At 42.9% G+C, this 23015-nt stretch overlaps 1 protein-coding gene across 6 annotated transcripts in view; it reads left to right on the forward strand.

Annotated features, from left to right (window-relative positions):
- Tnrc6b (trinucleotide repeat containing adaptor 6B) overlaps window positions 1-23015 on the forward strand; it is a 209956-nt gene that overhangs the window by 121682 nt on the left and 65259 nt on the right. For all 6 annotated transcript variants that reach the window (XM_090328774.1, XM_090328771.1, XM_090328772.1 and 3 more), the window contains one exon: window positions 18049-18136. In XM_090328774.1, coding sequence (XP_090184900.1) covers window positions 18049-18136 — 88 coding nt within the window. The remainder of the gene's footprint in view (window positions 1-18048; window positions 18137-23015) is intronic.

A 23015-nucleotide genomic window follows, 5' to 3' on the forward strand; every position in this document is an offset into this window, starting at 1 on the left:
AGCCAGGATGATAGGCATGAGCCAAGTGGGCCAGCTTTATTTCTTCACCTTTTAACATCTTTGAAGTAAGCATAAGATACTGGAATGTCTCTACAATTGTTGACTTCCTAGATTTGGTGCATGTGGTTAGTGAGTCATTTGGTTATGGTGGAACAGAAGTCTAACTGATAAAGATCTTGTGACTTCCTAGTTATTAAACATTTGTTTCTTGGCTCCAGGTTCTCCCCTCCCTGCTCTCTGTAGTGATATTGGGCTCCTACCTACCACAGTTCTCCATTGCCACATGGCAGCGGCTACGGCAGCTCTTTGTTGGGTAGTGCCTACAGGGAGCATGAGAAGGTGGTAGCACAGCAACAGAGGAAGAGGGAACTTGTTGCTTCCTTGCCCCTTGGGCGCACTTGGTACCATTTGCCGCCAGCATCAGTGTTTCCTTCCTGCAGAAGCTGCAGATTTCTAGATTTTTGTACTTGCAGGATTAGCTTCATGGCACGGTCTGTGGTAGTGCTACACCAAAGTCCTCTGCTCAGAGCCTCTTCCCTTGATTTCCCCAGCCCCGGGACACTGCTTGCCTCTCACCACCGCAGTGTGCACTCTGCATTTGCCCTTTTGGTGACTAGTGAATAGCTAGTCATCTATTTGTTACATTATCTTTCATATTAAAACCTCTCTTAGGGCTTGGGAGCCTAGCCTAGTGGTAGAGTGCTTGCCTAGCACACATGAAGTCCTGGGTTCGATTCATTAGTATCACATTCTAAGAAAAAGGCCGGAAGTGGCACCATGGCTCAAGTGGCAGAGTGCTGGCCTTGAGTAAAAAGTGTCCAAGGACTATGGTGCCCAGTCCCTGAGTTCAAGCCCCAGGACTGGCAAAAGAATAATAATAATAATAATAATAATAATAATAATAATAATAATGTGTCAGTTGTGTCTCTTGAGTGGACCTTGACTGATGGCTATGCATCAGACCCACCAGTTGGCACATGTTCTGCAGCTGAGCAACTCTTATCACATGTACTCTGTTCCCAGCCGCCAGTGACCTTTTGAAACACAAACCTGATATTCTGCCACATAACAACCATCAGTAGGTTCCTGTGCACTCAGGAAAAAGAGCCTCTGCTGGTTTTGTTGAAAAATAGCTCTCTGGAATAGAAGCATATACCCCCTTCCCTGAAAGCTGCAGGGGCTGTGGAAGATTGAAGGCACTCATATCTCATTACATATAGAAGACTTCCCTCCTCCTTTCCCCACCCCCCAATTCTGAGATTTCCACTCAGACTCTCATGCTCCCGCTAAGCTTGTTTGCTTGGCTAGTGCTGTACCGCTTGAGCTATGCCTTCTAGTCCAGTTTTTGTTTTTTGTTTTTTGGGGTTTTATTTTTTGCTAGTTAATTGGAGATGGAATCTCATAGACATTCTGTTTAAGTTAGCTTCAAACTGCAGGAAGGGGTGTCAGGGACTCACACTTGTAACCTTAGCTGCTCAGGCGGCTGACGCTGGAGGATCACTGTTCCACCTTTCCCCACTCCCACTAAACAAAAAAGAAACTATGAAGGTTTATAGGCAGTTAAGAGCCTCTGGCACTTGGCAGTTTCTTTTTTTTTTTTTGTGGGGCTTGAGGCTTGAACTCTGGGCCTGGGCACTGTCCCGAGCTTTTCAGCTCAAGGCTATACTACCCTAGCCCTGGAGCCATGGCCCTACTTCCTGTTTTCTAGTGATTAATTGGAGAGAGTTTCTTGGATTTTGTGCCTGTGCTGGCTTTGAACCAGGATCCTTAGATCTCAACCCTACTGAGTAGGTAGAATTATAGGCATGAGCCACCACACTCCTGGCTCTTTTTTTTTTTTTTTTAAATCAGATATTCCCTTATGATATAGTTACAGAATATGTCCATTATTTTGAGACCATCACATTCAATATTCTTAGGGAATATTTTTTGCTTTTCAGTTTCTAGTCAAGCTCCTACCTCCGCTCCTGCCCCCACCTGATGTGGTGCTTCACGCCTATAATCCCAGCTACCTGGGAGGTGGAAGAGCCATGGCTCAAAGTCTAGCTGGAGAAAATAATAGCAAGAACGCATCTGACGAAATAAAATAAGCTAGATATGGTAATGGGCATCATATTCCAGCTATTGCAGGAGGCATAGGTAGGAGGATTTTCAACAAAGGCTGACAGAGACCCTATCTAAAAAGAAAGCCAAAAAGGACTAGGGCATGGCTCAAGTAGTAGAGTAAGTGCCTGTCTAGGGAGTTGAAAGGCCTTGTGAAAAGAATCAGTGGAAAAGAAAGAGGAAGTGTTGTGGGTGTAGGTAGATGACCTTTTTATGCTTGTTTAAACAAGCATTCATTACTCTCCTTGGACCAAGCTTGGCACAGAATGGCCAGGAAAATACAGAAGGTAAAAAATAACTGAAGGAGTCTCACAACAGCAGGTATAATTTAGGCCACATGAATGGTGGGCTTTTAATCTTTTTTTTTTTTTTTTGCCAGTCCTGGGCTTGGGCTCAGGGCCTGAGCACTGTCCTTGGACTTTCTCAAGGCTAGAGCTCTATCACTTGAACCTCAGCAGAACGATGGGCTTTTAAGAGCTGAGCTCAGGCATGGACGCTGAATGCTAATGGGGAGAGTGAAGTTTTTGTCCACCCCTGGATACTTTTGAAGAGCCACCAGCATAAATCAGAAATTTGAAGATATTCTGGGAAACAAATGGACCTGTTTCTGGAGTTTACAGGCTGGGCTGGGCAGGTGACATTACGCACACACCCACTAGAGTTACATTGTTGTCACAGGCAGTTACCTGGTGGAAAGTCAAGTGAACCTTTCTTGTTCCAGTTCTCCACGGTGTAGAAAGTATTTGCTTATTGTTTCTTCCTGGGAACCAAACGGAGCCCCCTGAAGACTGGTCAGGTCTCGTTCATCTCTGTGTCCCCAGGACCAGAATAACAGTAGGTGGGCAGTTCATAGTTGCTTGTATCCTGGGGTTCAGGACACAATTTTCAGAATCCTGGGTCCAGTAGGACACTGGGGGCTCTGTGATTACAGCTCAAGAATAGAAAGTAGGAGGGCTTTCCCTTGGGTTCTGTTGAGGCACTTTCCTGTTCCTCAGATTAGCTCTACCTGCACGCTGCAGCTGAGGAAACATGTCTGCAGTGGCTGGCCACACCTGCTTCTAGGCTGCTGCTTCACTTTCCCTCCATTGCTCTTTCCCCAAGGGCTTTCAAACTCAACTCTCCTAGGCCACACACCTATCTTTCAGAGAAGCCTTCCTTGCACTTTTCCCCACAGAGTTTCCATTTCTGCCTTCTCCATACTCTGCTCACTCACCCTTCTGCTTTATTTCTTCCAGTCCATTGGTCTGGTTCAATCTCTGTTTCCTCTTACTGAAATGTAAATATGATGTATATTTCACGCCTCAGTCCTGAGGACCCAGAACAAGTTACGGCCCATACACAATCTCAAGTGCATGTGACGGAATGAGGTTAATACACTGAATATCCTTCCTTTTTCTTCTTATTTTATTAACTCATTCATTCATTCATGCATGCATATAATAATTTCAGTCTATCATATATGTATATAATAATTTACCTTCCTGTACTGGGGGTTGAACTCAAGGACTTTTGCTTCATCCTCAGATTTCAACCTCCCAGGTCACTGGGTTTATAAGCAGTGCTGCACTCAAAACTAGATTTTCTTCAGAGGGAAGTCCTCTATTTTAAACACATTGTTTATAAACTTTAGGAGCTCTGTGAGCAACAAATTTTGCCAGATGACCTCCTTGAGGATGACTGCTGTAGCAGAGGAGGGCAGGGCTCTTAGGCCTGGTAAACAACTTACACCATCATGGTCCCAGCCCAGGGACCAAGATAGCAAATGTGATCTGGAGCAAGGGTTAAAAGCCTGGCAGTGGTCCAGATGCAGTTTCCTTTTCCAAGGTGAAGGGTTCAGTCTGCCTTCCTCCTCTTCCACCCTCCCCTGGAAGCCTTTGTTGCTATGTGCTTTAGAGAGTCTTACAAAGTGGGTGGAGGGAGGGAGCTGTTTGAGGCTGCCCGGCTGGAGACAGTAAGTACATAGTTTTCAAGTGTGTCTGCTCTTTCTTGTTTGCTCAAACCATCCCATCTTGAGATTGTGTTACCTTTTTGGCCAGTGCAACTCTGTAGTTTAGTTTGGTATTCAGTGTTGAATTTCCCATTTCCATTCGGCTGTAAATAAATAAATAAATAAATAAATAAATAAATAAAGCAAGCAAAAGATGCACACAGCATTGAGGAACAATGGTCAGTGGCACTGTAGCTGAGCCAGCTAGAATTGACTGGCTGGATGAATGTACCTTCTTTCTTCATTTTCTCTGCTTTAATGCTTTGTTTCAGGAAAAAGGAACTTGATATGGCAGTTGTTGGCTTTTCAAGATTGGACTCATTGGTAAAGTCCAGAGCTGGGGAAAAAAAAAATAGTCTTGGGGAAAGTAAGTCCTGGGACATTCATCCAGAGGCCCCCAGGCGGTCCTGTTCTATGAAAGTCCCTTTCCAGTAAGCTTTAGGTTTCCCTCCCTTTCCCCAGATGTACTGGAACCTGAGGCCTTCCTAGCTGTGCCTGGACTCAGGCCAGGCCGGCCTGGACGGTTCCAGCGTTCTCATTGTGACACAACATGATCAGTTTCTTTTTGTCAGAGCCCCCGATTCCTCCTCTGCAATCTGTGAATTGTTGGTGTGTGCCTGGACTCTTGAGATAGATCCGAGTGACCTGCCTAAGGGTCTGGCTGGTGTTGGGCAGCAGGGCTCCTGCACTGGTGAGGGCTCAGGAGTTAGATACATGCAGACTTGCCCAGCTTCTCTTGGAGCTGGCTCATTCAGGTAGAGAGGTTAGCTGTCTTTTGGCCCCTTTATTGACTTGCTACCTTCTTGCTTCCCCTTGCTCCCATGCTGCCACTTAGCATTCTCCCTATACCTCTCCAGTCCAGGTGTTTGTGAATGAGAATTAGATGGAAACTTGATGAGTAAGAAGTCCTTGTATGGGGTGGTTTAACTGAAGGATCTTGATGGCTAGTGCCCTGATTTGAAGCTACCCCTGGCTTAACTGTCCCTTTTTCCATTTTAAGGTGTAGCCAGGAGGCAAGGTGATTCATACCCAGTAACAGAGTCCCTTTTAGCTCTGAGGAAAGTGAAAGCACAAAGAAAGTCTTGGTTGGAGAGATTCCTGAGTACCTACTTATCTTACGTAATATTCTCTCCTTGCAACCTCTCACAGCCCTTCCTGGAAGTAAAAATAGGAAGTTGTAAGCTGGTAGTAGCAATCCATTCGCAGCTTCTTAGGGAGGTGGATTTAATCTGCCCAGGCTTCCTGGGCAGTCCCATTTTCATGACGCAGATACCAATGACTTCCCCAATGCAGTGCTGAGGGATCAGGAATGGAAAGAGCTTTAGAAGGGGTGTATAGACACGCAGGACACATCTTGGCTTTGGAAAGTCTTGACTGGGGTCACAAGGAGGGAAGAATACAATCCTCCCTGGGGGAGCTGCCAACCACAGAGCCAAGGAGTGGGGCTCATTCCCAGGCTGGAAGGGTTTCACATAGGAGTCGGAGGCTGCTGTGGTAAAGCCTAAAGTACTCATCTGGACTCTGGATGCTTCTGCCACTGCTGACTTCCAGACTTGTTAACTAAAATGATTATTTTATTTAATGTTCCTTTTTTCTCAATAATGGTATACTTACATTAATTTGTAACGAATAGTTTATTTTATTATTAACTTACACGTACAGGAGAAGATTTCATTGTTAGCATTTCCCCAACAAAGGTCATTGTTACATTTCCATAGACATTGCAAGTCATATATTTTGACTGTGTTCAGCCTCCTTCATCCCTGTTATTAGTTCAGCCCCTCTCACTAGTACTCTCCACTGACAGTCTATTTCTTTCTCTACCCTCATACCCCTTCTCAGATTCAGCTTTCACTGGGGTTCTTTATGCAATTTTCATATGTACTTACAATATATTACAAAATCATTCACTCTCTTTTTCCCTTCCTCTTTCCTCTTCTAAGTAGACCCTTAATTTCATTTGTGTTCTGCTTATCCATTTGATTAACTGTGCTTATAAATATAAATGTATATCTCCATGTATATGTGTGTCTTTTAGCTCTAGTGTCCACATATATGGGAAAACATGATATTTTAGTTTTTGAGCCTGGCTTATCTCACTCACTCAGTATAATGACCTTTGTTTGCATCCATTTTCCTGAAAATGACTTGATTTCATTTTTCTTTATAGCTGTACAATACTCAGTAGTGTATATACGTCATGTTTTTCTATTCAAGAAATAAACTTGAAGCAGGCATGCTGGCTCACGCTTGTAATCCTAACTACTCAGGAGGCTGAGATCTGAGGATCAAAGTTCAAAGCCAGCCCAGGCACAAAAGAACCTGAGACTCTTATCTCCAGTTAACCTCTAGAAAATGGGAAATAGGGCTAGGCTCAAGGGTAGGGCTGTAGCCTTGAGCTGAAGAGCTCAGGGACAGCGCCCAGGCCCAGAGTTCAAGCCCCATGACAGAAAAGAAAAGAAAATCACAATGGTAGTTAATTCACTAAACATTTCCTCAGGTTTTCTAAGGAGAAATTGCCAAACTCAGTTTTGAATCCTGTATCTGACCCTGTGGGTAAGTGTTGGCTTAGTTGTTACCAAAAGGTTGTATATAAATACTTTAGACTTTGAGTCGTTTTTTTTCACTGATATATAATTTTAGATGAACTGGGTTATATGAGTTCACAAGTCAGGCTTACTCTGTGGTTCATTACTTATTAATACTGAATATGCTTATCTTTCAGAAATATATATTTCCCTCTAGGTAATTTAGTTTTTATCATTCAGCTTGCTAAATTTACATGACAACTACTAGCACACAAGAACATGACTTTCCATTTTTACCATTCTGAAAATAGAGCACAAATTAAGAGCATTGAGAAATAGGGTACAACTCTCACCTGTAGCATCCAGAATGCAATCAGTTCTCTCCTCAGCTAATTTTTTTTAAATACTAAGATAAGTGTCACAAATAACACCCTTTCTTGGAATATTTCTAGAATTAGAACAGCAGATGTAAGTTTAGGAGAATGGGAGTAACGCAGTGTAGGGGAAGCTGGCACTCTGCCTATCTACCTCAGCATTGGCAGGAGATACTAGAGCATCCTTGAACAAAGTCCACATCTATTCATTCCAGCATAACACACGTGGTCTTTTTTTTTTTTTGGTCTTGGGGATTGAACTCAGAGCCTGGGTGCTGTCCCTGAGCCTCTTTGTCCTCAAAGCCTTTTTCTGAGTAGTTAATTGGACATGAGTCTTATGAGGATTTTTTTTTTTTTTCTGTTCAGGCTAGCTTCGAACAGCAGTCCTCAGATTTCTGCCTTCTGAGTAGCTAGGATTATAGGCATGAGTTACCATCTCACTTAGTCGTCTTCTTAAGGCACACATCTAAAGTATGAAACATCGCTGTCCTTGAAGGACCACACACACATGACAAGATTCTTGTCTTTTTTGCTACGTGGTACATAGCCCTAGAGTTGAGGACATACAACATACATTACTCTTGATGTTTGCTTTTTTTCTCTTTTTTTCCCTTTTCTGATTCTATAAACTTGAGGAATTTTATTGTGTACATTTGCCTGTCCAGGAACTCAAACTCGGGGCCTCGCTTTCCACTCATAGCTGAGACTCTGTCACTTGAAGCAGACGTGCCTTGATTCCTCTGCCTGTTCTGGCTTCTGTGCTCAGATCTCAGCCTCCAGAATATCTAGTATTATAGACAGGAGCCATTGTGTACTGGCTTGAACTATATCTGACATTTTCATGGGATTCTCCTCTGTGTCTGTGTAGTCCTAAGAGAGGAAATGGTGAAGCCACTGGGAGGGGAGAGCCCAGGCCTTTCCCTTGTGTTGACATCTGGACAACTTGAAGCTTCTTGGAGCTCTGGGCTTCTCCTTCAAGCATGCTCAGACAGGGCTTCCAGTTGGCATCTTCAGAGAAGAGACCTTGTTATGTGTGGCCACATTTAAAGCACTTCATGCCATTTCCAGGTCTTAGCCAGAGCCACTACTTGGTATCTTCAGATGGTCAGACAATATGCTTTATCTGCTTTATAGTTACCTTTCGGTGTAGGTTCAACTTACTAACTATAATTTGGGTGTAGAATTGCTGACAGTCTTATGAAGGCAGCAGTTTCATCTATCAGCTGCTCCATTGTAACTTTGTATCTGGAAGGTACTACTGCAGGAGTGAAAAACCATGTCTGTTACCTGTTTGCAGGCAACTTATCTAGACATTTGGCTACTGACTTCTTACTTCCTTTTTTTTTTTGTCAGTCCTGGGCTTGAGCTCAGGGCCTGAGCACTGTCCTTGGACTTTCTCAAGGCTAGAACTCTACCACTTGAGCCTCAGCACCACTTCCGGCTTTTTTTTTTCTATGTATGTGGTACCAAGGAATCGAACCCTGGTCTCCGTGCATGCTAGGCAAGCACTTTAACCATTAGGCCAAACTCCCGGCCCCTTCTTTTCTTCCTTTCATATCTTATGCAAGTAGCTCTGAGTGGTAGCATTTACCTAGGGATCATATGAGGAATGGACTCAGGAAATATAGCTCCAGTTCTTTCCTTCAATGCAGTAAGACTATTAGTCTTACTGCCACTGAGGACATTAATAGAGGTGTGGAAGGTCCTGTGCTTCACTATAGGAAAGTGACTTAACTAGGCTCGTGGTTCACGACTGTAACGTAACCCTAGCCACTCAGGAGGCTGAGATCCAAGGATCTCAGTTTGAAGCTGGCCTGGGCAGAAAAGTCTATAAGACATTTATATCCAATTGGCCAGCAAAATACTGGACTAGAAGCATTGTTCAAGTGGTAGAACACTAGCCATGAGCAGAAAAAGTCACGTGAAAACATAGGCTCTGAATTCAGGCCCCATACCAGCACCAAAAAGGGGGGGGGGCAATTTAGCAATACTGTAAAAAAAAAAAAATACGTGTGTTAGATAGTTGTGACACAATGAGATGTGATTTCCAAAAAAGCCATCATGCTCTTGGATGGTATGTCCATCTAGACAAGGAAGGGGCGGGCTCACTCTGCGTGGAGCCTGCATTGTACAACAGTGAAATGAGTGTACACAAGTGAAACCCGTTTAGAGAATAATGGCCCAGTGGTGAGAGGATAGAAAGCCAGCTGATAGGGACATTGAAAGGACGGAACTAAGACCTCAGTGCAGACCTTCCCATATTGGGTCAGTATGATCAACAAAAGGCAGACTTCTGATAAAACGTTCTTTAGATACCATCTACCGTGAAATTCTTTGCAAGAAAACAAAATCCCCCCAAATCAGGAGTTACAACTTTAGCTACGTGTAGTTTCTGAAAGTAAAAGCAAGTTGAAAAAAAATTACATTACTTGGGCCAGGAGTTTGGCCTACTGGTATAGTCCTTGGATAAAAGGCACAAAGACCTGGGTTAGATGCCTCAGTACCATATATATAAAAAAGCTGGAAGTGGGCCGGGAGTTTGGCCTAGTGGTTGTGTGCTTGCGTAGCATGCATGAAGGCCTGGGTTCGATTCCTCGGTAACACATACATAGAAAAAAAAAAGCCGGAAGTGGTGCGGTGACTCAGGTGGTAGAGCTCTAGCCTTGAGGAAATCCAAGGACAGTGCTCAGGCCCTGAGCTCAAGCCCAGGACTGGCTAAAAAAAAAAAAAAAAAAAAAAAAGCTGGAAGTGATGCTGCTGTGGTTCAAGTAGTAGAGCTCTAGTCTTAAAAACCCAAGGACAGTGCTCATCAGACCCTGAGTTCAAGCTCCAGGACTGGCAATAAAACAAAACAACAACAACAACAAACCATTACTTTTCCTTATTTGTGTAAAGTAATCCCAAATGGCTGGGTGTCGGTGGCTCACATCTGTAATCTTAGCTACTCAGGAGGCCAAGATCTGAGGATCCCGATTCAAATCCAGCCGGGGCAGGAAAGTCTGTGAGATTCTTCTCTCCAATTAACTACCAGAAAGGTGGAAGTGGCACTGTGGCTCAAGTGGTTGAGTGCTAACCTTAAGATGAAGAGCTCAGGGACAGCGCCCAGGCCCAGAGTTCCTGACCAATCAAAATAAGGGAGGGGTTGTGGGCAGGAGTTTGGCCCAGTGGTACAGAGCATGTCTAGAATGCACAAAGCCCTGGGTTTGATTTCCCAGTACCATATACATAGAAAAGGGCAGAAATGGTGCTGTGGCTCAAGTGATAGAGCTCTAGCCTTGAGAAAGCCCAAGTTCAGGCTCTGAGTTCAAGCCCTAGGACTGACGGAAAAAAAAAAAGAAAGAAAGAAAGTAATCCCAAATGAACCACTTTCTTGCATGTGCTGTAAAATAGGAAACTAAGGAATTCATGAAAAGCTTAGTTAGGCTATGTGAGGAAATTTTGCTATGTTTCATTGTTTCTGAGATACCTATTCTTTTCTATGTCATTGTCTCTGGAGTTTCAACCTAATTGGTACTATGTGAGTTGTTAAATTGTCATTTAAAAATAATCTTGTAAATAATTGCACAGTAATTTGGTGTTGAAACACAGATAGGTATAGCTATAATAAGGCATACGCCTGACATTTAGAAGTTATGACTCATGGAAAAATGACTATAATTTTATATTTTCTTGGAAAGAAGTAATTGTGAATGCATTATATCTACACTGCTCAAAGACCACACCCTGTTAGAAATGGGGAATTGTAGGCTCCATCCCATATATAGTAAATAAGACTCTGTATTTAACAAGATTCTTTTTAAAGTTTGGGAATCTTTACAGTATACAACTCCCCAAAGGAAGTAAGCCATGTGTGGAAGAAGCTGGGTTAGATTTGATATATTGCCTGTCATGTGTCCTAAGTTACAACTGAAGGCAGGAAAATTTTCTTTGTCCTTCTGGCTTGAGAAGTATGCATTTTCTCCATCAGTTCTGTTATTGTTTTCTTCTTGTGAACCATTTGGTCTCAGGATGATTTTTATGCCCCAGCGGTGTTTGGCCTTGTCTGCTAATTTAATATCTGCACAAATTACATTAGCATCCCATTAAATTTCCCCAGTTGGATCCAACAAATGAAAAATGCTGCGGACAAATCTGACACAGAAATTCGGAGTACCATACTATGTAATTTCCTCTGCCTGAATGAATGCATTCCAACATGCTCTCTTTTTGTGCATTTTTAATTAAAATATTCTTAATGGATACTTTGGCACACTTTGGTTAACTCTTTCCACTGTGCTCCATTTTGCTCATTTTTCTTTCTCAAATATGCATGTGATATCACTAATCCTTAATTGAGTGTGATTGATAATGGCTTTGTGTCGTTATTCTCTTACTGTTTTATGAATTGCCAGGGTTACCTTTTGTCTTTTAAGGGAAGGTGTAGACCTCGTATATATTAGATATGATCTGGACGTTTTTAAGGCAGATAAAGCATGTACACTGAAGAACCCACTGGTGTCTCCTGGGACCACACCTCAGAACCACCCCGCCCCTGACGGCCCTAGGAGAGCTGCTGCTTCTTCATGCACATTCAAGAAACAGCTGTGACAAAGTGGTCATTGTCCATCTTGCTGAGCATTCCCCATCGACATTAGACACAAATGTCCTGTAGGGCAGTGTAGATGACATCTCCATGTCTCATCGTAAGGAGCGTAGGAAGTGGGCCAGAGGTACTTAGGGCTCATGTTGACAGAGCTCAGTGCCTACTGCCATACACCAAAACAACAACCTGAGTGGCTTTATATTGCTAAAATGCTCAGTTGAAGAACTAGATTGTGCTAAGCCTTGGTGGCTCATGCCTGTACTCCTAGCTACTCAGGATACTGAAATCAGGAAGATTAAGGTTCAAAGACAGCCCAGACAGAAAAAGTCTTGATTCCATCTTCTAAAATAACAAGCAAAAGCAGACTGGAGGTGTGGCTCATATGGTACAGGATCAGCTGCAAGCAAGCCCTTGAGACTGAGTTATGCATTTTGACTAACCGTGTGGTATCTGTCATATGTCTAGTGTGTTTAAGACAAGAACATTTGATCAATAAAACTAGCAATTTGAACATGGTAGAGTGGTGTAAATTCTAACATACTTTTAGAAATTTATTTCTGTGACTGTCAGAACTAAATAGTTTCTAATGTTCTGTTGGACAATGAAGAATCTTTTCCTCCCTTTTTTTTTTCTCTCCCTTCCCCTCCCTTCCCCTCCATTTCTCGTCCTTTCTCTTATTTTCTCTTCCTTTCTTCTTTCTGACATTTGAGCTGTGCCACCAGCTGGGCTTTTTTGCTGGCTATTGGTTTAGAGATGAAGTCTCTCAGACTTTTCTGCTTGGGCTGGCTTTAAAGTACCTAAAGTACCATCTGTCTTCCAGATCTTAGCTTCATATGTAGCTAAGATTATAGGTGCAAGCACTGTATTAGGAAGTGAGGAGGGGAGTGAGGAGAGTGATAGAGGTAGGGAGATTAAAGGAATACAGTATACACATGAGTGGAAATCCCCTCTTGTATAACCATATTTTTAAAGTGGGGAGGGGCCAGGTGCTGGGAGTTCACGCCTGTAATCCCAGCTACTCAGGAGGCTGAGATCCAAGGGTAGTAACAGTTTGAAGCCAGCCCCAGCAGAAAAGCCTGTGTGACTCTTATATCCAATAAACTATCAGAAAACTGAAAGTTGAGCTGTGGTTCAAGTAGCACTAGCCTTGAACAAAAATGCTTTGACATAAACATGTAAGGCCCTTAGTTCAAGCCCCAGGACAGACCCCCTGCCCCCCCCCAAAAAGTACTGAAGGGACATGAAGTAGATAGCCCAAGTCTCCTGTATTCAGTAAGTAGAAGCTGTGTATTAGTTTATTAAAGTTACTTTCATCATAGAGCCCTGGAGCTCCCCTGGTCTCTAGGTAGTATCTCCCTCTCCATCTCTCAGGCATGTAAACCATCGGTTCCTGTCCATTAAGGCCTGCCTCAGTGGTCTTCCTTCTTAGGCCACCTCAAGGGGGGAGTTCTTTCCTAACCATATGTCTAAGGCGGTGTCCTCTCTCCTGCCTTTCTCCCTCAGCCCACCCTGCCCTGCCTGTTTTCTGAGCTCAGTTGCGGCTAAATGTTACTTCATACATACTTTGCAAAATATCCTAGTTTTCTCTCTCTCCGGTGTACCAAGCTCCCTGCACGCTGGAGCTTGATTTTTCTTTCCATCCTGTCCAGTGCTTGGAAATGTGCCTGGCTCTCATCAGACACTTAATAAAAATATATTTAAAAAAATGAATCCAGGGGCTGGGAGTTTGGCCTAGTGGTAGAGTGCTTGCCTACCATGCACAGAGACTCAGCTTTTACATAGTAAAAGCTGGAAATGGGGCTGTGGCTCAAGTGGTAGAGCTCTAGCCTTGAGAAAGCCCCAGGACAGTGCTCAGGCCCGGAGTTCAAGCCCCAGGACTGGCAAAAAAAAAAAAAAAAAAAAAAAAAAGCCATTCCTGGACATGTTGGTAGGAAGAAAACAAACCACAGGCGACACCTTCGCTTCCTGTATCCCTAGTGACAATAGTCTTTCTAGCTGTTGTACTAGCTCTGAGGGTTCCATTCACTTGGTGTCTGTTTTGACAGCTCCAGGAAGACACAAGAGGCAGAGACTATGGTTGAGAAGTGTATAGCAAAGGATGAGTTTCTTTGGAATTGGAGTTGGCAGGGACAGTTTCATAGATGTGAATAGTGATTGAGCAGGACTTGTCATTGGGATAAAGGGATGGCTGGTAAAAAGGAGGGTGGCTTTTGTGTTAGGCGGGGATGGGGTGGGGAAAGAAACATGGAGGCTGAGAACTCTCACCTTCTGGGCTGCAGCAGGATTTTAGGCCTGTCAGTGTTCTGAATGTGCGTACGGAGCAGAAATCTTGCTGCCCCTCAGCTCATACAAATATTAGACAGTTTTCTTTTTGTTCAGGTACTACCTTTCTGCTGTCAAGAAAAAGTTACTTTCTAATAATAAGTACAGCTGGGTTTTGTTGTTGGTTTTTCATCTAGTTTGGCACTATGGCTTCGGTGCAGTGCTAGAATAAATGCTCGGCAGGCCTAAGGCCCTGGGTTTCATCGACAGCACATAAGAATCTCAACCTACTCTTCTTTGCCCTGATGGGGCCTGGGTTCTTGCAGTCAGTACCGAGGGAAATTAAAGTAGCATATCACCCTTTGCTTGCTATGGAGGCCTATGCTCGTGGCTCTTGTATTAAACGTAGCCACTGGGGGATACTCCACATCATGTGTTTCTGCAGGGAGGAGGTGTGGAGAACACACTGGGGCTAGTGAATGAGGTGGCCTCAGATTCCAGTCCAGGAGTCCCCTAGGGCCAAGAGGGGTTTGAGGGACCCCGGATTCCATAAATACCCATGGGTGCTGAGCACAGCCTCTAGCAAGTAGTAGGGACTCAGTAAGTAGTGGCTGGATGAAGTTCTGGAAGGGTGTGTGTTACCTCTAGCTGTCCATGTAGGGATAAACAACTGTTTTCCCCTTCAGGGCCTGAGCACTGTCCTTGGACTTTCTCAAGGCTAGAGCTCTACCACTTGAGCCTCAGCACCACTTCCAGCTTTTCTCTATATATGTGGTACCGAGGAATCGAACCTGGGTCTTCATGCATGCTAGGCAAGCACTTTAACCACTAGGCCAAACTCCCGGCCCCTGGGCAGTCATTTTTTGTGTTTGTTGATTGGATTCTGTTTTGGGAAACAATCTCGAACTTAGAATGGAAGTCTGTATATATGGTTTAGAAAAGCCTTTTGTTCCTGAGTCATTTGAGAATAGGCTGCGGACCCTATGTCCTGCTGCTTACAGCTGTTTTTACCAGTACTGTAGCATATTTGAAACAAAGGAGAACTTGTTCCTATATCTTGCAGTAGAACCTTAAAAAGTGAAAATCAACATTGGTGCCATACTACTCTTGATTCTTCAGCCCCTATCTCAGAGTGGCACTGCCTTTGTTGCAAAAGGACCACATGTGCATTTGGTCATGAGTCTTAGTCTCAAATAGTTCCTCAAGCTCTCCTTGACTTTCAAGATCTTGGAATGTCTGAAGATTGTGAGCCATTCGTTTTGTAGGATGCCTCTGTGTGGAGTTATCTCATGGTTCCCTGCGATGAGAGCTGGGCTGTGCATGTCTGAAGGACCATCACAAAGATGGTTCTGCGTTTTCAGTGTCCTTCCCAGGAGCCTCAGCATGCCATGATTTTCTTGACCCAGATAAACTTATAAAAGTCCCTTTCACACTGTCATCTGGGACCATCTGAACTTCCATCATCCTTGAATACTCACTTCCTTTGTCACAAACATGCATTCTAATCTAGGGCTTTTCTTGTCTGAGCCTTAGAATTAGATTTTGTTCCAAAGGAACCTGGTTCTTTTAATGAAAAATGGTATGTGGAAGTCGTCAATCTAGGTGTTAAATGAGCATATATTTGGCTGTTGCTTATTTTGCTATCACATATTCAAAGCTGGAGAATAACTGCATTAGTGTCTTGCATAGTTACATACGTGTATGCATGAAGGGTGTTACATAAACAGTTACCTATATTCACCGGCAGACAAAGTTGTCTATACTCATTGTTGTTGTCTCTATGCTGAAAACAGTGAATTCATGCTAATAACCAATATTGAGCCAACTCTCCTGGGTTCATTTAATTTTTCCCTTTCCATTTTATTTATTTTGCCTTTCCTTTCCTTTTTTTTTTTTTTTTTTTTTTGGTGCCAGTTCTGGGGCTTGAACGTGGAGCCTGAGCACTGTCCTTGGACACTTTTGCTCAAGGCTAGAACTCTACCACTTGAGCCATAGCACCACTTCCAGCTTTTATTATGTATGTGGTACTGGGGAATTGAACCCAGGGCTTTGTGCATGCTAAGCAAAAGCACTCTACCACTAGGCCACACTCTCGGCCCCTGCCTTTCCAGTTTTAAAACACCCCTTTTCAATAGTAAGGCTTAGCTCTTGGTCAGTGGCGTGTATGGACCCTTGTCCCATTGCCACCAGTGAGGCTGGCCTTGCACCATTTGGACTCACACAGCAAAAGGACCTGGAGAACTCTCCAGATGATGGTGCTTTATGGCATAGATAGAACACAGCTAAATTAGAGCAAGATGAATCCCACGCCGTTTGATTCATGTAGGTCAATGACAAGTTTAAAAAAAAATTTTTATTACTATAAAGGTGATGTACAGAGGGCAGTGGCAACATTTTAAATCAGGGTTAGCAAAGTAAATTCTCCCAGGGAGTGAAACTTAAGGAGTATACAATATCGCACCAAAATGCAGTTTTAAAAAAAAAGTCAGAGTGAAAGCAAAGCTTGTCTCCTGGAAAGCTTTGAAAAATATTTGCTTTGGAAGTATATCTACTTCTAGTGAGCACAAATTTCAGTCCCTTTCCCTGAGTTGCCTGTTTATAGGGAAAAATATTTGAAAGGGGTAGTGTTCTGTAAGAATGGGTCTCATTAAAGATGTAATGCTATTTTTAACATAGAATTTTCAAAATGAGTGTCACTTTAGAGTAATTTTAGAACTAGAAAAAAGAATGACAACATTTTTAAAGCACTAAATATTGAAATGGAAATGCTCAGGCGATGGGTGCAGCTTTTCCGTATTCAGTTTTACTGGAAAAATGTAGAAGCCAAATTATGGTGAGGAGCCTCGTCTTCCATGTGCAACCAGCGGAAGCTCAGGGCCCCAGGCCCGCAGCACCAAATATAACAGAATCTGCGGCCAGCTTCCCAAGATGACAAGCCCTCATCCGGCCCGTTTTCCTGAACCTATTTTCTTAGGGTAGCTCACAGTTGCAAGTGGGTTTTCTTCAGGAGCCCCACACTTAGGCTGATGTACACATAATCTCAGTCCAGAAGAATCCAGCAGTGGGCTGAGGAGGTGGTACTATTTTCAGAATTTTCATGGAAGTTACTTTTAGGCCATGAATTTTACATATGAGACTTGGACGAATTTATACCCAAAAATGCAAAAGGGGGGGGGAGAGAAGCTAATGTTTGTAGATGTATCGTCAGGTCAGTAGCAGCATGTAGGTAAAATAATTTTTAAAAAAATGCTTAGTTTCTATAACTTAAACATTGATTAACATATTCATGAGAACCCAGTTCAGTTTTCTTGGGCAGTTCCACCTTTAGACTTCAGCCCTTCAGGAACCATCCCTTTGCCATTTGCAACCCTTGCATTTCCTGAACATTTTTCTTTCATTGGGTTCACTTTTAACTTGGCCATATCATAGGTGATACATCATATTTGTGGCTTTGATACACTGGGGCACCTAAAACCCTAAGTACCATGGAAGTATTTGTTCCAGGCTGTAGAAACTGGAAACTCAACCTCTGATTACACTTCTGCTTCTAAAGTTCAGTGAGCTCCAAGTCTGGGCTTTCCTACCATTAAAAAAAAAACAAACAACAACAAAAAACCTCACTTGAAAACTGGGTGCCAGTCGTTCACCCCTGTATCCTGTCTACTCAGAAACCAGCCTGGGCAGGAAAGTCCATGAGACTCTTTATCTCTAACCACCAAAAGCCAGAAGTAGAGCTGTGGTTCAAGTGGTAGGGTACCAGCATTGAAGGAAAAAAAAAAAAAAAGCTAAGGGAAAGCACCTAGCCCTGAGTTCAGGCCCCAGGACTGACTGGTATACATACAAACTTTTTGCCGGTCGCTGGTGGCTCATGACTATAATCCTAGCTACTTAGGAGGCTGAGATCTCAGGATCTCAATTCAAAGCTGGCCTGTGCATGAAAGCCCATGAGATTCTTAACCCCCAATTAACCACCAGAAAAACAGAAGTGGCGCTGTGACTCAAAGTGATAGAGTGCTAGCCTTGAGCTGAAGAGCTCAGGGACAGTGCCCAAGCCCAGAGTTCAAGCCCCATGTGGATGGGAATACTTAAACATGAGTCTTATGTATCCTTTAGTAGGTAAAACACTGTATTCTTTATAGAAACATAATGAGCTTTGTATAGAAATTGACTGTAAGTGTGATGTGTGACCTGTGTATGATATTATTTTAACAGAGAGAAGGAGCAAGAAAGGGAAGAGCAGTTAATGGAAGACAAGAAAAGGAAGAAAGAGGATAAGAAGAAAAAGGAAGCCACGCAGAAGGTTGGTTTCATCAATCAGTCTGCCGTGGCTTGGATAATTGACGTCTTATTAAAGTTAGAGACTTTAGTCCATTTAAAAACTTGGTGGCCGGGGCCGGGAGTTTGGCCTAGTGGTTAAAGTGCTTGCCTAGCATGCATGAAGACCCGGGTTCGATTCCTCGGTACCACATACGTAGAAAAAAGCCAGAAGTGGTGCTGAGGCTCAAGTGGTAGAGCTCTAGCCTTGAGAAAGTCCAAGGACAGTGCTCAGGCCCTGAGCCCAAGCCCAGGACTGGCAAAAAAAAAAAAAAAAACTTGGTGGTTCCTGGTGGCTCATGTCTATAATTCTAGCTACTCTGGAGGCCAAGGTCTGAGAATCATGGTTTGAATCCAGTCTAGGAAGGCTACTCCATGAGGATTTATCTCCAGTTAACTGTGGGAGGGGGAAAAAAAAGCTGAAAATGAAGCTGTGGCTCAAGTGGTAGAATGTATTGAGGGAAAAAGCTCAAGGATAGAGTCCAGGCCCTGAGTTCAAGTTCCAGCACCAGCAAAAAATAAACATAAAAAAGATTAAAAATTTGAGAATGGGAAAAAGTTCATGTTTTATGGAAGCAGTAATAGGCAATATTGAGAAAGGCAAAAGATGAGGAAGGCCTCAGGTTGTGCTGTGTGTCTGTAAGTGATCGTAATTTAGTCTTAGTTTTGTTAAGCAATAGTTGAATTTTCCAAAGATCTGCTCACCACACTGCTGTTAGAAATGCGCTTGCTTTTTGACAATTCTATCCAGAAACTACTCTCAAAAAAAGACAAGTGGGCCTGCATGATGCTGTAGGAGTATAGAACTTTGTGTGGCTTTGAGGAGTGAGGAATAAAAGAGAAGCTAAAGAGACAAAATGGGGTTGACAGTGCTGCCGGTTGTCTCCATTGAAGGGCTTGTGGAGTCCCCTTTGTTTGCCTGCTTTGCCTCCTCCCTCACAATTTTTTTTTTTTTTTTTTTTTTTTTGCCAGTCCTGGGGCTTGAACTCCGGGTCAGGGCCTGGGCACTGTCCTTGGACACTTTTTGCTCAAGGCTAGCGCTCTGCCATTTGAGCCACAGTGCCACTCCCACCTTTTTCTGTGTATGTAGTGTGGAGGAATGGAACCCAGGGCTTCATGCATGGTAGGCGAGCACTCTACCACTAGGCCGCACTCCTGCTTCACCTCTGCCCCCAACAATTCTTTAATAAGAGAGCCTGAGCTGTTGAGCAATGAGAGGATTTGCCAGTGCATCTGTTTTTGTTACTCTGGGAAGCAGGGCTTCTGAGGGCTAGTTTGAGAGTTTGTGCTAGCAAAGCTAACTTAGGGAGCTATAAATTGTTCTGAGGCTTGGGGGGTGCTCTTAATGTAGAATGGAGTCAAGGTGATGGACATGAGCCTTTGAAAGGCACAAAGGGACACTGCAGATTCTTGCAGCATTGTAAGCCACAGCATTGATTGTGTTTTCAACATTAGAAGTATTGAAATAGATAATTTATGAGAACTAGCATAAGGAAAGTCTTGGAAATAGTTTCTGAATTGGATTGTTTGTGACCTTGCTGTGTTAAGCATATGAAATATAATTTCTCTTTTCTCTATGACTTAATTAGAAGACACATTCATTATTAAAACTTGGTGCTCCTATATTATACACTGTACTATGCTCTTTAAGAGTTTGCCTGTTTGGGGCTGTGGTTCTGTTTCTGGTATAGCGGTGTTCCCCTCATGTCTTCATGCTGTTGGCATCCCTGCTAACTTGGTGCTGCTTCTCACCTGGGCTTTTTCAGCATTGTCTCGAAGCCAGATTGTTGTAATCCAGAGACCTTTCACACCTCATCTCGGGTCTCCAGCCACATTCTATGCCATTGGAGTTGCACTGTGCTAGATTACCAGCCACAGGATGGCAGTGTGGGGCCTTGCTGCCACCTCAGCCTCAACTGGAGAGCTGTGAGATCAAATCTCAGGCAGAGACTTTTTCCCGCTTCAGGACACTCACGCATTTATTGAATTGGTCCTACAGCCAACTTTTTCAGTCTATGGAAACAGGCAGTTAATAGGCTGGGCTCCAAGGGCCTTGAGCTGAGGCTGTTAAGAGATGACAAGTGAGGGATTGCTGCAGTATATGTTTTGGCTTAATTTTTAACTCAGTGTTTTCTTCCACTGAACATAGCAGTGTCTAGAAATGACTACTAAAACACGCAGCTGTAAACTATGCATCCTGTTAGTGGACTCCACCAATCGGAGAGTGGTTTAAGACAAAAGAGAGTATTTAATTGGAGAGTGAACTGTGATTGCTGGACAGCCCTGTGTGTTTGCTTTTACACTGAAAGCTAGCTGATGAGTACGTAATGGCAGGAAACAGTTGCTCTAAAATTTGGAAGTGGTTATGGCCAATAAAAATTCAGTCATTTTTGTTCAAAAATGTTGTTGATCAGATAGGACACACTCTAGGCTGACACGCATGGCTTTTGATTTGGTTATACTGAGTTGTGTAATTACAGAATTAAATTCCAACTTAGCAGTTTTAAGGACAGCACACAAAGCTCATTCTGATTGCCTCAGTGATTTTCAACTTTATTGTAAATTCAAGTAGGTGGCATAAAATGTGCTGTGGTGGAATTACAGAGAATGTGCAAGTTTCTATTATGTGGCCATCCTTTCAGTTGATGAACACGCGTGGTATCTCTTGATGCTTTCAAGTCTCTCGTGCTGCCTTTCCATTGCTTGATAACCATCTCTTTGTGTCTCTTTTCTCCTTTTCAAACTGGCTGTGAGTTTCTTGAAGTTTTACTCATGTTTGTATTGATAGTAACTAGGGCAGTGCCTGGTGCCTTGTTGTTACTAAAAAAGCTGCTCATTTCATTGAACATTTTTCATTGAACATACTCAAGCCCTTGCCTAACTAGCATGCTGCGGGCCTTAGCTGCGATACCCAGCACTGAAATGTGTGTGTGTGTGTGTTAGATAGTGACAGCGCTAGAATTCTAGTGATAGCACTAGAATTTTTTAAAACATCGGCTTTTATTTAAAACTAAAACTTAAGTTACTTTTATCCAGAAATTAAACACAAACTTTTCAATTTGCTCTTTCCAGAGCCATCTTGAGGAAATGCTGTTAGATGTCCACTCATGAGAGAGGATAATATCCACTCCATTAACACCTTAGGTGGATGCTAGAAAGGAGAATTGTGTGTGTGGTGTTGGCAGAACACAGGCCTTGCCCATCTAGCCTTTTACTCTCTGGGGATTGCTCTTTTACCAGAACCCACATTGTAAGACATAATAGATATTACTTGAGTTTGTTGCTTGCAGCTGGAAAAGGCATGGTTTCTATACAGCTGGTTTTCAAAGTGGTACTCTAAGAAATATTTATAGTGCTATAACACCAAAATTGCCTTAAGGAATTGGTATGTGGATGTAACTTATTCGTTCTCAGATAAGTGGGGATTGTAGAAAAATTATAAGGCTTTCAGGAGAATTGAGCTCTGTAGCAGTTCTGGAAAGTAGGTTCATTTCAAAGACACCTTGTTCTACAAATTCAGTACTGTGGAACCAGCCTGTCTTTAAAGCAAGAATGTAAAAAAGCATTCTAGAAGGTTCCTCAGAGTAAATAGCTTAGCTCAGATTGAGTCTGACAGAGGTCAGCTGGTTAGCTCCAGGTCATTTTCTCTAAAGACAGCCATGTCTTCATAACAGTAACCAGCAACAAATAATCAAGACCTCCTCTTTGCAAGATGGTTAGCATTCGTTTTCTAATAGCTCTTATTACAAAAGTCAGATGACCAACATAGACCTGCTTGAGAAGATTTAACAGTTGGGGAGAAGAGGGTCAGAATCACCCATGAGCTTACTAACCTCATGTGACCACTGCTGGAATTGGTGGGTGTTTTCCTTGTGTGTGACTTCTTGTGGTTTTGTTTCTGTCTTACTGGATGTGTATAATTAGGTGCCCCTCTTTGTTTTCTCCTCCTAACAATACTGGAAGCAGTTGCCTATGTGGCTTCTAATCATCATTTTCAAGCTATATAAAAATCTATTATTCCATTCCGCTATCTAGCCTTTTAGGTTAATCACTGTTTATAGCTGTCTTAGTTACTATTCAAAGAAATACTTCTAACAAAGCACTCTATATTTGTTCAAATTTTGTATATTTCAGTCTTAATACTATACTCTGTGTTCCTTTATATAAATTCTGAATACAACAGCAAACAGTAACTGCACATGGCCATAGACTGTCTGATTAATCCTTACAACAAATAAATGGCAAACAGTTCACAGTCAAGAAGTGGCATGGCGTGGGTATAAATCCTCTCTACCATTGGGGCTTCCCATGGTGGCCCCAATTTAGCTTTTTAGTCTTGCATACATACTAACAGGAATCCTTTTGTCTTGGGAAAATTTAGTTTCAGGAGCAACCAAAATGCTGAACATCATTCCAGCATGTGGACCATATCATTTAACCAGGGAAATGGTTTTTAAAAAGAACCCCAAAACAGACAACTCAGCCAGGTGCTGGTAGCTCACATCTATGGTTACTCTGGTGGCTGAGATCTGAGGCTTGAGGATTAAAGCCAGCTGGGGCAGAAAAGTCTGTAATACACCTTACCTCCACTAAACTAACAAAAAAACCAGAAGTGGAGCTGTGGCTCAAGTGGTAGAGCACTAACCTTGAACAAAAAGAAGCTCAAGGGCAGTATTCGGGCCCTGTAAGTCCAGGACTGGCATATATAAAAAGACAGACAAAGGGAAAAGAAATACTACTTTTTCCTTCCCAATAGTGGTCATGTAAGCTGTAGCTAGACAGCCATAATCTCTGAGGTATCTGAATTTTCAATGTGTGTGTGTATGTGCTTTTAATTAATCCTATGTATTGTCTGATAGCTTACA

The sequence above is a fragment of the Megascapheus bottae genome, chromosome 2 (assembly GCF_031878675.1).
Source record: "Megascapheus bottae isolate mThoBot1 chromosome 2, mThoBot2.hap1, whole genome shotgun sequence".
In the NCBI taxonomy this organism is placed as follows: domain Eukaryota; kingdom Metazoa; phylum Chordata; class Mammalia; order Rodentia; family Geomyidae; genus Megascapheus; species Megascapheus bottae.